This window comes from Talpa europaea (assembly GCF_964194135.1).
Source record: "Talpa europaea genome assembly, chromosome: 1".
Taxonomy (NCBI): Eukaryota; Metazoa; Chordata; class Mammalia; order Eulipotyphla; family Talpidae; genus Talpa; species Talpa europaea.
In genome coordinates, this window is record NC_140073.1 from 40083642 (window position 1) to 40097437 (window position 13796).

General features: G+C 47.5%; 1 protein-coding gene across 1 annotated transcript; it reads left to right on the top strand.

Moving 5' to 3' along the window:
• Positions 1-4056: 4056 nt before the first annotated feature.
• On the top strand, positions 4057-5798 carry MYOD1 (myogenic differentiation 1; the record flags this gene model as incomplete). The annotated part of the gene is made up of 3 exons (XM_084240096.1): positions 4057-4786; positions 5224-5296; positions 5548-5798. The coding sequence occupies exons 1-3, from the start codon at positions 4157-4159 to the stop codon at positions 5796-5798; spliced, it is 954 nt and encodes a 317-aa protein (XP_084096222.1). The 5' UTR covers positions 4057-4156.
• Between the last annotated feature and the right edge of the window lie 7998 nt (positions 5799-13796).

Genomic DNA, 13796 nt, shown 5'->3' on the forward strand with positions numbered 1-13796 from the left:
AACGGCGCTTTCTAATTACTGAAAAAGATGAAGCTACAAGTCAGGTTTAAAATTGTTAAAGCAGCTTAGATTTCTAAAACACAAGTGATAAAAATTAAATGTGTTTGGTAGGTGTGAACATCTAACGTTCACTACGGGAAAGGCACCTTGATGATAGTGCTCAGGTGGTTTATGAACACAAAACACAAAAAAAGCAAATTTGTAATCGTTTAAGTCTCAGCATCCAATTTATCTCTGTTTTCTTTGCCTCCTCAAGTTTGAGAAAAATACAGATTTGGTTGGCTAAGTGGCTTTAGGAGCTTGCCTAGAACTCTTAGGGTACTCTTCAATTAAACAGACTCATTCATTTAGTCATCCATACAACAAATATTTACTGAGTACCTACTATGTGCCAGGCATTCTTCTGAGGCTTGAAAAAGTAGGAAATATTTATTTCAATCTAAAGCACCAAAATAACAATTAACCACTTTTCTCATTGTGAGTGTAAGTTAAATGAAAAGAGTCTGGCTTATGATAAGCACCAAATATCTCTGTAGCATACTTTTATGATATTGCAGCTGGCCAGATGTAGTTGCTCAATAAAGGAGATGGGCCTGTGCCTTGCTGGGAAGAGTGGTGACGCAATTTGTACATCTAATTGTGCGTGTGAGACTGTCCAGTTTCGAAGAAATACAACCAATCTCATTTCTGTCACATTTCAAGAGGTTCAAATATACACAGAGGGGTGCAAAGAGCAGACGGCCACCATTCACACCATTCAAGATGTATCAAGGTCCAACTATTTGGCAGCCATTGGAGTGGCTTCTGGAAATGCCATGATGAACAAAACATCTGTGCCTTCTGGGGTTATGTCAATCAGTGAATGAAGTAATAAAGAAGATAATTAAACAGTGGCTATACGAAGAAGGAAGTGAACAAACACCTGAGGATGAAATGTTTGAACTGAGACCTGCCATGTGAAAAGCAGCAAATTTTGGTAAGGAAGTGGGAGAGAGTGCATTTAGCAGTCTTTGAGGAAGGTCTTTGCTCTGAATGTTGTTGGGAGGAGGTCAGGCTAGAATGGAGTGATCAAAGGGGAGGGTATTTCCAGATGAAATTGAGGAGATAGCCTGAGGCCAGTTCACATAAGTCCTGATAGGTCAGGGTGAGGAGATAAGATTTTATTCTAAATGCCATGAGAAGCTGTTGGGGAGTTTGAAGCTGAAGAATTTGAAGCTGATGTTCATGTTTAGAAAGGATCACGCTGGCTGCTGTGCAGTGAAGGGATTATGCTGGGGCCAGAATGGAAGTGAGGAGAGCAATCAGGGAGCTATTTGTTGTGGTCATTCAGACCCACAGCGAGGCAGCTTCGTACAGGAGAGTGACACTGGGAATGGAGAGACTTGAAAGGTGTCTTAGACGTCAAGTGGACAGATTTTCTCATGCCCAAACCTCCTTCTGGAACTCCAGCCTCCTAAATCGCCCTGCCAGTACAACCTATCTACCGAGATGTTGAATATGCACTTTAAATGTTGCGGAGAAATAGATTCTTGATCTGTCGCCTGCAAATCTGCTCTACCCCACCTCCATCCTTCCAGGAGTCATTCTTAACTCCTCTGTCTCACTGCCCATAGCCATTCAATCAAATCAAATCTTGCTGATTCCATTTTCAAAATATATCAGAATTCAACCACTTTTCGCCATCTCCACTGCTGTCCCACAGATAGATTTAAGCCTCCACCCACACTCATTTGGATCATTGCAGTTGCCTCCTAATTAGCCTCCCTGCTTCTACCCTTTCTCTCCAGTAATCGTCATGTTTCTGGTAAACCTTAAGTTAGATGGTGATATTCTTCTCTCCCACTCAAGTCCTCCAGTGCCTTTCCACCTCAGAATATAATTCCTTTGCTCCCTTTCTGATCCCATCTCCCATTACTCTAACCCACACACGCCAGCCTCCTGGTTTTACTTTAAATCTGCCAAACACCCTCCTGCCCCAGGTCCTTTGCATATGCTCATCCCTCTATCAGCTCCAGATTTGTGCTTCTGCCCTCCCTTCATTCAGGTATCTGCTCAAACATAATCAGCTCAGAGGTCTTCCCTGACCACTCCATGTCATGAAATAATCATCATTGTTTTGTTTCCTCATCCTGTTTTATTTTTTTTTTCAGAGATAGCACCTATTTCCTTGTTTGTATATTGCCTGTGACCCTACCCTGCAATATAAGCATCATGAGAATAGGGTCTTGGCTTTATATATTGCTGTATCTGCTATGCTTGGACCAGTACCTGGTAAGATAGTGGATGGGCCATAATATGTGTTGAACAAATAAATGAAGGTGATGTTATGGAGAGAAGAGAGGAGAGGTGAACCCTCCATGAAGGGGGACCTTCAGTCCTACTACAGGTAGCAAAGAAGTGAAGAGAACAGGACTTCAAAATAACCCTCTGGGTTTGGTGAAAATGTCCATGGTTCCCAGGGCCCAGAGGATCATCCAGGACAGCTTCTAGAAGTTAGTGGGAAAGGCGCATAGGTCACAATTGCTTATATCTCTAGGTTCCAGGTTGAGAGGCACAGGCGGGGGTACATGATCCAAAGGAGATTCCTAGCCCAAGTGCTGGGAGGAAGGTGTAGTCAGCAGATTCAGAAAGAGGTTGAGAGACCTTATGGACAGGGGATACCCGGGGCTTGCCAGGGAGCCAGGGAGCCCGGGAGCCCAAGGGGTGGTCGCGTCCTCCTTCTACTTCCAGTCTCTCCAGTGGGTCTCCTGGGGAGAAGGCCTCTGCAGGAGCTGAGTCCGGAGACTACACAGGCTAGTGTCTGGGTTCAGTGCCCCAGGGGAGCCCTAGGGAGATGGTGCCAGGACAGGAGCAAGTCCTCTAGCAAGTGGAGCCTTGCACCTCCAACTGGGGGCTTCTACATCTTTGGTTGTTTTAGATTCTCATTACTACTGAGTTCATCCCCGAAGATGTATCCCCAATTTTACAAAGTAGGGAAGCTGAGGCTAGGAGAGGCCTGTGACTTTCACAAAATCACACAAGCCCTAGGGCCTGGATTCTCAGGTGGGGTTCTCAGGTGAAGCCCAGGCATTCTCTGCCTTGCGCAGATAACTTTCCTGGGGCAGCACTGTGCACAAGGTAGGTTTTTTTTTTTTTTTTCTTTTCCCCCAGTAGAAGAGGTATCTCAGGTCTACATTGGCCCAGAGCTCCAGGTTGTGAAAAGATCAATCTGGTTGAGTTGGGCAGAAGTCCACTTCCCTCCCTCCCAGATGGGGAAGGACTGGAGTTTGGGGAGACTGACCGCAGAGCTTGAGCAGCCATGTGGACTCCCCTTTAGATACCACTGGGTTTCTAAGTGTCTAAGGAAGGCACAGCCCTCCAAGCGACTCCTGGGCAGGAAGTGATGAGTGACATGCGGCTTTGTCAAGTTTTCCCACTTACACTCTCGGGAGTCTATCTCTGGTTGCACAGTTCCCTGCCTGCGTGCAATGCCTGAGTGTCTCTCCACCTCGGAATTCTCTCTGCCTCGGGTGTGGCTCTGCCCGGTTGTCGTGTCTCTCTCCAAATCTTTCCAGATCTGATCTCTACTCTCCCCTGCTCCTGGACCCCCCACGAAATAGGGCAGAGGAGGACCCAAAGTCAGCTCTGAGGTGAGCGTGCGTAGCCAGAGTTTCCCCTGGATGCGGGAGGAGCCCGGCGCTGGCGGGGTTTGGAAAGTGTCACCAGGAGCCAAGTGCAGCCGCGTCAGGCTGGCAGCCTTTGCCTCCCTGCCTGCCTCGGGAGGGGGCGGGAGCTCGCGCGCTGGAGTGTAGAGGGGTGGGGGGCGAGCCCGGCTCTAGCCCCTGCGGCCACCCTGGGGATCCCAAACTCCTCCCCTCTCTGCTCCTATTGGCCTCGGGCGCCCCCGCCCCCAGCCGCCCGCTGGGGCTGGGGGGGCGGGGGCCCGTAGGCTACTACGGGATAAATAGCCTCCGCGCCTGGCAAGAAGATAGGGGTGAAGAAGCCCCAGGGCGCTGCCGCCAGTTTCCTCCCCGCGGGTCAGGCCGGACAGGGCAGCCGGGTAGGGAACAGCACTTGGCTATCGCACGGTCAGAGTTCCGGAACGGCACAGAGTTTCGGGTAACCGTACCAACTACGGTTGGGCAAAGCCAGGGCTGCGTGTCACCCCCACCAAGACATGGAGCTGCTGTCGCCTCCACTCCGCGACGTAGACTTGACGGGCCCCGACGCCTCTCTCTGCAACTTTGCCACAGCTGACGACTTCTATGACGACCCGTGTTTCGACTCCCCAGACCTACGCTTCTTCGAGGACCTGGACCCGCGCCTGGTGCACGTGGGCGCGCTCCTGAAGCCAGAGGAACATCCTCACTTCCCAGCAGCTGTGCACCCCGCCCCAGGCGCGCGCGAGGATGAGCATGTGCGCGCACCCAGCGGGCACCACCAGGCGGGCCGCTGTCTGCTTTGGGCTTGCAAGGCCTGCAAGCGCAAGACCACGAATGCCGACCGCCGCAAGGCCGCCACTATGCGAGAGCGGCGCCGTCTCAGCAAAGTCAACGAGGCCTTCGAGACGCTTAAGCGCTGCACGTCGAGCAATCCCAACCAGAGGCTGCCCAAGGTAGAGATCCTGCGCAATGCCATCCGCTACATCGAGGGCCTGCAGGCGCTGCTGCGGGACCAGGACGCCGCGCCCCCTGGCGCTGCCGCTGCCTTCTATGCGCCTGGCCCACTGCCCCCCGGCCGCGGCGGCGAGCACTACAGCGGCGACTCGGACGCGTCCAGCCCGCGATCCAACTGCTCCGACGGCATGGTAAGGCCAGGACCCTCGACGAGAGGGCTAGTGAGAGCAGCTGTCCCGATAGCTGGAGCACGTTTCTGTGAGCAGAGAGCGGACCTTCCAGGGGAGGGCTGGCTGGGTGAGGCATCTTCCCGAGTTAGCCCCCCTGTTTCACTGGGGTAGCTGTCACTGGGATGGCTTGGTGCTGTGGAGGCGCACGGAACAGATATCGTCCATCCCGTTGGGGACGCTATTAGGACACGCTATGAAATCTGCTTGATTCCATTTCCAAGATGCAAGTTTTGTTCCTAGGTCCCTGTCCGCCCTCTTTTTGGCTGGGTGTGCTGCAGGCATTTCCTCCCCATCCCTACCCTCGAGCAGGGATATCAGGAGGGGGTGGCTACAGGGAGGAATGCCCCAGGCCTCGCGCAGTCCCGAGGACCTGACTCGGTCGTTCTTGCCGTTCGCAGATGGACTACAGCAGCCCTCCCAGCGGTGCCCGGCGACGCTACGACGGCGCTTACTACAGCGAGGCGCCCGGCGGTGCGTATCCGAGCCTCCTGTCCACGCTTCTCTTCCAGTTTCCCTCTATCTATTAATAGGACCCCTCCTCGGTCCACTCCCCTTCCACACCCCACCCCCGAAATGCCAAGTATGGCTGGATCGTCCCCGGGGGTGGCAGCCCTGTCGCCCGTCTGCCACAAACCCTCCGTTCCGGGGGGGGGGGGGGCGGAGGGAGTAGGATGGGGGACTTGACAGCGACCCTACCGACTAACCTACCCCTCCCCGCGCAGAACCCAGGCCGGGGAAGAGCGCCGCGGTGTCGAGCCTCGACTGCCTGTCCAGCATCGTGGAGCGCATCTCCACGGAGAGCCCCGCGGCGCCCGCGCTTCTGCTGACCGACGCGCCCCCGGAGTCCTCGCCCCGACCGCAGGAGGAGGTGGTCCTCAGCGAGGGCGAACACGGCGCCCCCACCCCTTCTTCGGACGCTGCCCCGCAGTGCTCCGCGGGCGCGAACCCCAACCCGATCTACCAGGTGCTCTGAGGGGGTAGGCGGCCGCGTCGGAGGGCACTGATGCCCCCCCCCCCAGCTGAGGGATGGGACCCCTCAGGTTCTCGGAGCCCAGAAAATTGAGCTTAAATGCCAACACCCCTCCCATCGTGCTTTAAAAGCAACCCTTCCGGAGGTAGGAGAGGCGGGAGAGCCTGTTTCCACCTTCTGCACCCCAGAGCAAGGACATGGTCCTTCTTTCCACGCAGCACTCTTCCCAGAAACCCGCTGCGTCGGCCCTTAGGTGTTTCTCGGTGTGCCAGAGTTGACCTTTGAGGGGCCAGGCCCTTCCTCTTCCTCACCCCTCCCCCTTGGGGTGGGACCCATGAGTTAAGCCTCACCCGGACGCCCTGTTCACTTGGGGGGCGGGGGGCGCGTGGTGTCTCCTTTGCAGAGTCCTCCGGACACCCACTCTTTCCACCGCCTGCTGGGTGCGCTCCCCTCTCTAGTGTGACAGGTATAATGGTAACCACTCCCACCCACCCCCCACCCACCCCCCGGTTCAGGACCACTTTTTGTAATACTTTTGTAATCTATTCCTGTAAATAAGAGTTGCTTTGCCAGAGCAGGAGCCCCTAGGGCTGTATTAATCTCTGAAGCATGGTGTGCGGTGCGACAGGGACACTGTATGTTTATATGACAGGCGGGCGAGCCAGGGCGCTTGCTCAGGTGATCGTAATAAAGATGCTAATTTATACCGTTGGCTCCGGTTTTCCCTGGGGATAAATACAGGATTTTGACCTGGAGGAAAATCCCAAGCTGGGCAAACTGTCCCAGAGCGACCCCTGTAGGCCGCACACGGACTACATGGAGGAAATCCATTGCCAGAGGAATAGAGGGTTGGTGGAGAATGTCTCCAACAAGAGGTGAGGGAGGTTCTTCTGACCCTGATGTACAGCAGGACACACAAGTCGGTAGTTTTCATGTCAGGATGCATATTTGAAGAGTTTGAAAAAGGGACTCGTGCCTGACCCCATCACCCAGAAATTCTGATCTGAAATGTACAGGCATTACCTCCAAGACATTGTGGGTTTGGCTGCAGGCCACCCCAATAAAGTTGATGTCACAGTAACGTGACTCACACAGATTTTTTGGTTTCTCAATGCATGTACAAGTTATGTTTATGCTACACTACAGTGTACTATAGTCTAAGTGTGCAATTGCATTCTATCTACCAAAAATGCAGTCTTTAATTAAATGTGACAGACATAAGGTGAGCAAATGGCATTGATAGACTTGCTGCACCCAGCATTGCTACAAACCTTCAATTTGTGAAACACACGCGCACATGTGCACACACACACACACACACACACACACTATATCTTCAAGGCACAATAAAACAAGGTATGCCTGTATCTGCCCCCTATACTTGGGACGAGGTATTGGTATATTTCCAAAGCATCCAGGTGGTTCTGAAGTGAGTTCAAGGTTGAGAATCATGGTCCTCAGTACAAGCAGAGTGAGCCCAGGTGACGTCTGAAAGGAGCCCTCAAGAGTCATGGCCCTAGATGCCACTAGGGACCTCCTTGAGACAGAAGATACAAAATGGTGCTCACAGCATTATGAGGAAAAATGAAAAGAAGGGGCATCATAAATTGTGTGCTACATACAGGCTCTTAGTGATAGGTGTGACCTCCAGGGAACAGCGTAGAAGACCAGACAGGCATCATCCTCTACTTGGCTGGCAATCCGGCGACATAGAGCATCTCAGCATTGTCTACCTACAGGAACATGTGAAGAGAGGGACACATGCATCCTGCACCATCACAGGGGGCATATGTAAGCTATAAACACTCTGAAAGCAGAGCAGGGGTCATCGATTTACCCAGGGTGCTAGAGAAGGCTTCCTGGAAGAAGTACCAATTGAGATGTGTCTTGAGAAACAGAAGAGCCACACAATGCCCAGACTCATGCACACCCTTGGGAAATAGATACCACACACACACACACACATATGTGTACACACACATGCACACATCCCACAGGGACCGCTGCTCTCCCCAGGATCCAAGGTCTTAGAAGAATGGCCTGGCAAAAGTCCTTCCCTAATCACATGCCACTCTAACTACAACTCCCAACATACACACTTGCCACCAGGACCCCAGCTCTCCTCCTATATCCTATCCCACAGGCCTCTTTTCTGGAAAACCCTAGGGGTCCACTTTCAAGGGCTCATGGACTGGGAAGCCCTAGGGAGTGCAGACAAGATGTGATGCCCAAGGAAAAGCCTCATTACACGTCTGAGATCAGCTCCGGGTGCTCCAATGCAGGGTCCCTGAGGAGCTGCCCGGCCCCAAGCTTCAATTGCTAATGATCCTTAGCTTTTCTTCTGGCCACTTCCCTGATGCCCTTGGGGTTCTTTACATTCCTTTGAGATTCTGTGAGACTTGTTAATTAATTCATTCATTCAACAGATGCCAGATCTGAGGCTGGGTGAAAACAGAGACAAGTGGTGATAGTTCCTGGCCTTAGGAAACACCCAGACAGTTGGGGCATCAGGTCTCTTAATGGCTGGTTACATCACCATAAGTAAAATGCTATGATGGGGGTGCATGTGGCAGAGGTAGGGAAGCAGAAGGTACAGACAAGCAGGTGCCCCTTAACAAGAGTAATGAAGGAGTTGGTCAGGAAAGAGGGACTGAAGAAGGGTGCTCCAAGCTGAGGAAACAGCAAACCCAGAAGGCAAACTGTTCTCAAAGCAGGAAAATGTTCACAGGGAGGGCCAGAGGTGAGGCTGGGGAAGGTTGAGATAGGACCTCAGGGGACCTCCCTGCGCTTCATCCTGAAGGCCATAGAGAGTCATTGAAGGATCTCAACAGGAGAAGGACACAAATAAAACCCTATTTTCTGAAAGTCAATCAGAAAAGGTAAGAGGAACAAGACCTGAGACAGAAAGCCTTGTCAGAGTTGCCCAGAGGAGACATGGCATGCATGACCTGGAGTGGGGAAGTCACTGGGGGTGAAACAGAGAGCACCAGGGTACAGGGGAGACAGCTGTGCCAAACAAAGCATAGGCATTGCTGGCGAGCTCCTACCCTCACACCCACTGGGGAAATACCATTAGACAAAGAAGTAAACAAATGCAGTTATAAATGGTGAGAAATACCATAAGGAGAAGTAAAGGGTGCAAAGAGAAAAGATAATGGGGTGTGAGAAGGTCATCAGGTGAAAAGAGCAGGCAGACTTTTCACTGAGGGAAACCACCACATATAAGAGGTGGATGCAGTAGCTTACAGGGAACTAGTGTGAAATTAGGGAACAGGACCTCTCTTTCCTGAGGACCTGCAGCACCAGAGGTCACGGTTAGGCTTACTGTCTTTTTTAATCTTCCTAAGTAAATTAAATTGTAGCCAATTGGTTATAACCATTAGGTCTTTCATTCTGACTTTCCCCTAGTGTGGGATAGCATTTAAGAACATGTTGAAGTCTTATCTAAAGGTATGTATTTTGTTTGGCCCCATGGGAAGTATTTAAAATAGGTGGGGCCTCCCCTGGTGGCGCAGCGGTTGAGGGCAGCGCTGTGAAGCTGTCCGCAGCCTCTGCAGGGCCGGGTCCATCTCAGCTGGCCAGGGAGGGTCCCCCATGGCGCATAGACCTCTCCTGTCTCGCCCACTGCTCCCCTCAGCAGTGCTTTCGGTCAGTCGGCCTGTTCTGTTCCCCGCTCTGTCTCTGGTGAATCCTCTCACCCTCCTGGACATCTGGCTTGTACCCCGGTTCTTATATAAATAAATAAATAAATCTTAAAAAAAAAGTAAAATAAAATAGATGGAATATGAAACAGAAGCAATAATGAAGACTGAATACATTCAAGTGATTCTGATATTGAAAAGACAATTGTACCCCAACTATATTTAGAGCATACCAAAAATCAGTTTATTAAAAGAAAGAGATAACTTTTGAATGGGATTATTGAGAAAACTAATGCATTGTTTAATAATCCAATAAAAGAGTGAATGAGATGAACACATTAGGAAACAACAACCTTTCTGTTGATGTAACACAAAATATTAACATCAACAAAGACAGCATAAAATTCATAATATGTCACCAAAAGACCACTAACTTTGTAATAAATGTGGCCAATTTTAAAACTTTTAGAACAATCATCACACCAGAAAGCTCAAAAGACTTTAAACTTTTAAAGTCCATAGGTGAGAAACTTGTTAATTTTCTCTAAATTTGAAACCAATCCTAAAATGGCATAGGACATTTTAAACAGAGCAGTGAGCTGAAAAAAGCTTCCCTAATGATCAGTGGTATAAAACAAGTTGGATCAGCCATATTGAAGGGAAGACTGAATTAGCTGATTTATCACACTCTGTGAATTATCTCCATATACAAAACCATTGCCACGTGAAAAGACAGTCAAAGATCTGCAGCTTGATGATGGAGGAAAGGAATAGGGAGGACTACTGGTGGTGCAGCGGTTGAGCGCTGGGTTGCGAAGCTGCCCGTGGCCTCTGCGGCGCCAGTTCGATCCCCGGCTGCTCCCCGGCCACCAGAGGAGGGTCCCATATGGCGCGCAGACCTCTCCTGCCGCCCGCTGCTCCCCTCAGCAGTGTACCTCGATCCTTCTGCCTGTTCTGCTCCCCGCTCTGGCTCTGGTGAATTCTCTCACCCTCCCGCGCTTCTGACTGTACCCAGTGCTTGTATAAATAAATAAATAAATAATAAAATTAAAAAAAAAAAAGATTTGTTAAAAAAAAATCACAAAATAGAATAACAGTAAAGTTTAAAAAAAAAAAAGGAATAGGGAGGACTGAAAAAAACAAGGAAAAAAAAAAAAAGAGCAAAGAAGGAAGGCAGAGGACCTCCCGCGCTTCTGACTGTACCCAGTGCATGTATAAACAAACAAACAAAACAAATAAATAAATAAATAAAGCATGCCTCTATAAAAAAAAAAAAAAGAAGGAAGGCAGAGGAGGAAACGGAGAGGAAGATAAAGACAAAATTGATGATGTTAATGAACAAATCCATTCTGTCTCAATTTTTTCTCATCTACAAAACACCTAAATCTTCTGCACACAGTTCACTAGTACTAAAGGGAAAAAACTAGAAGGTGAGGCTGTGTAATATTTATTTTTATACTATAAAGGGTCATTTTTATACCATTAACCAATTTTCCCTCAGATGGCATTTAACAGTGGGTTTTAATTTACATAGAACTTTCCCAAGCAGCCGGGGAAATTGAGCCTTGAATGACTGCATAGGTCCTGGCACGTAGGGTTGTCTGTGCCACCGCCTGGTTGAGGACTTGGACATGACTTAACCTATCTGGACTTAGGCTGTCTTCACAGAATGGATTAGTGGATTTAAAAGTTATGTCCCAGTCCTGACATTCTTTAGACATTCACTTAAACATCTCAGAGACAGAAAAATATATAGAGAATGAAATAGATCTTTCACAGATAAGGCAACTAGAGCCGTGAAAAACTGAGGTTTTTCTCAATATAGACAAATTATTTATAACTTTCTAGCTTGCTGATCCTTCTTTTTACTCCTCACAATTTTTTTTATCAAGGTATAATTCACCATACCATAAAGTTCACCCTTTTAAAGTGCCCAGTCTGCTGGTTTGTATTATATTTATGACAATTATGCAACCATCACCACAAATTCCAGAACATCTTCATTATTCCCAAAAGAAACGTATACCCATTAGTACTCACCCTCACTTCTCTCTCCCCACCCCCTGGCAACTACTGATGGATTTTCTGTATCTATGGATTTGCCTGTTCTGAATATTTCATATGAATGGAATCACACACAAAGTGTGTGAGCACCTTGTAGCATTTTATCTACTCCTCTTTTTCACTTAAGAGGATGTTTTCCAGGCGTCCCTTGTGGCACAAGGAGTTAGGCACTGCACTGTGAAGCAATCCGCAGCCTCTGCAGCACGAGTTCGATCCCTGGTTGACCAGAGAGAAATCCACATGGCGAAACAGACCTCTCCTGTCTCACCGGCTGCTCCCCTCAGCAGTGTATTTCACTCAGCCTACCTGTTCCGTTCCCCACTCTGTCTCTGGTGAATCCTCTCACCCCCTGCATCTCTGGTCTGTACCCCAGCTCTTGCACGCAAAAATAAATAAATCTTTAAAAAAAAAAAAAAAGAGGATGTTTTCCAGCTTTTCCACTTGTCCTGTTTATTAGTGCTTCCTTTCTTTTTGTGGCTGAATAATATTCCATTGTATGGACACATCACAATTTGTTTATCCATTCATCAGCTGATAGACTTAAACTTAAACTGGTTGTTTCCAGTTTTTAGCTATTATCGACAATGCTCCTGTGAACATTCATGTGCAAGTTTTTATTTAAACATACGCTTTTAATTCTCCTGGGTCCACACCTAAAGTGAGATTGCTGGGTCTAGCATAACTCTATGTTTAAATTTATGAGAAACTACCAAGCTTTTCCCAAAGCAGCTGCACAACTGTACATTCTCCTCAGATCTCTGAAGGGCCCAGTTTCTCTAGATCCTCCACACACTGATTCTGCTTGTCTTTTTATTTTAGCCATTCTAGTAGGTGGGAAATGGTATCTCATCATGGGTTTGACTGGCATTTCTGTAATGACAATGATACTGAGCCTCTTATCCTGTCCTTATAGGTCATCTGTACATCTTTGGAGAAATGTCTTTTCAAATTCTTTGACAATTGAAAAATTAGGTTGTTTTTTCATTGTTGAGAGTTTTTAATATATGCTAGATACTAAACTCTTATCAGATGCATGATTTGCAAATATTTTTGCAAATGGGTTCTCATTCTATGGGTCTTTTAACTTTCTTGATAGTGTCCTCTGAAGCTCAAAAGGTCTTTTTCTTTTTTTTTAAATCTCAGTGGAATGCAATTTATCTATATTTTTCTTTTGTTACTTGTGTTTTGGCATCATAGTTAATAAACCATTACTGAATCCAAGTTTATTTAAGAGTTTTATAGTTTTAGCTCTTACTTTAGGAATTCAATCCATTTTTAATTTTTGAAGTTGGTTGGTTCAACTTCATTCTTTTGCATGCGAATATCCACTTGTCCCAGCATTCTTTGCTGAAAAGATGATTCTTTCCTCATTGAGTAGTTTTGGCATCCTTGTCAAAAATTAATTGAATTAAATGTATGGATTTGTTTTTGGACTCCTAGTTCTACTTCATTGATCTATGTGCCTATCTTGAGGCCAATACCATGGTTTTGATTCCTGTCATTTTGTAGTAAGTTTTGAAATCAAGAAGTGTAAGTTCTCCAATTTTGTTCTCCTTCCCAAATGTTTTGGTAATTATGGGTCCCTTGCCTTTTTGTACATCATGCATCTTCAGGTAGCCCTGACCTGGTGGTATTTTCAGTAGCCACCAATCTTGTCTGGTAAAATATGGGAACTATAAATTGCCATCAACATTTAAAGCAGGTTCTTGCTCATGTATTTAAAAAAAATGTATAAGGGATGATGACTTTTGTCACCTTTGACTTTTACAAAATAAACTATTATTTTAACGGAACATTATTTAAAACTATTATTTTAACATTAACATTAACGGTTAACGGAACATCATTCTATAACTGCAAAAAAGTTGTAACAGTTTTTGTTGGCATTATGAATGCTTCTAGGTAAATACAACTTATTTAAACATTATGCAGGCGTGACCCTATGTTCATTGCAGCATTATTCACAATACCCTAGTTATGGAAACAACTTAAGTGCCCAGTGACACATGAGCAGATTAAGAAGATGCGGTGTGTGTGTGAGTGTGTGTACACACATACACATACATGTGGAATACTACTCAATTACAAAAAAGATGAAATCTTGCCATTCTGACAACATGGATGGAACTAGAGGGGGATTATGTTAAGTGAAATGAATCAGAAGGAGAAAGACAAATACCAGATCACTTCACTCATGTGTGGAATCTAGAGATGCAAAATGAAGAAACAGACAAGCCAAAACAAACAAATCCTAAAATTCTGACTATTGAATTGAGACTCCCAAAGGGGAAAGGGG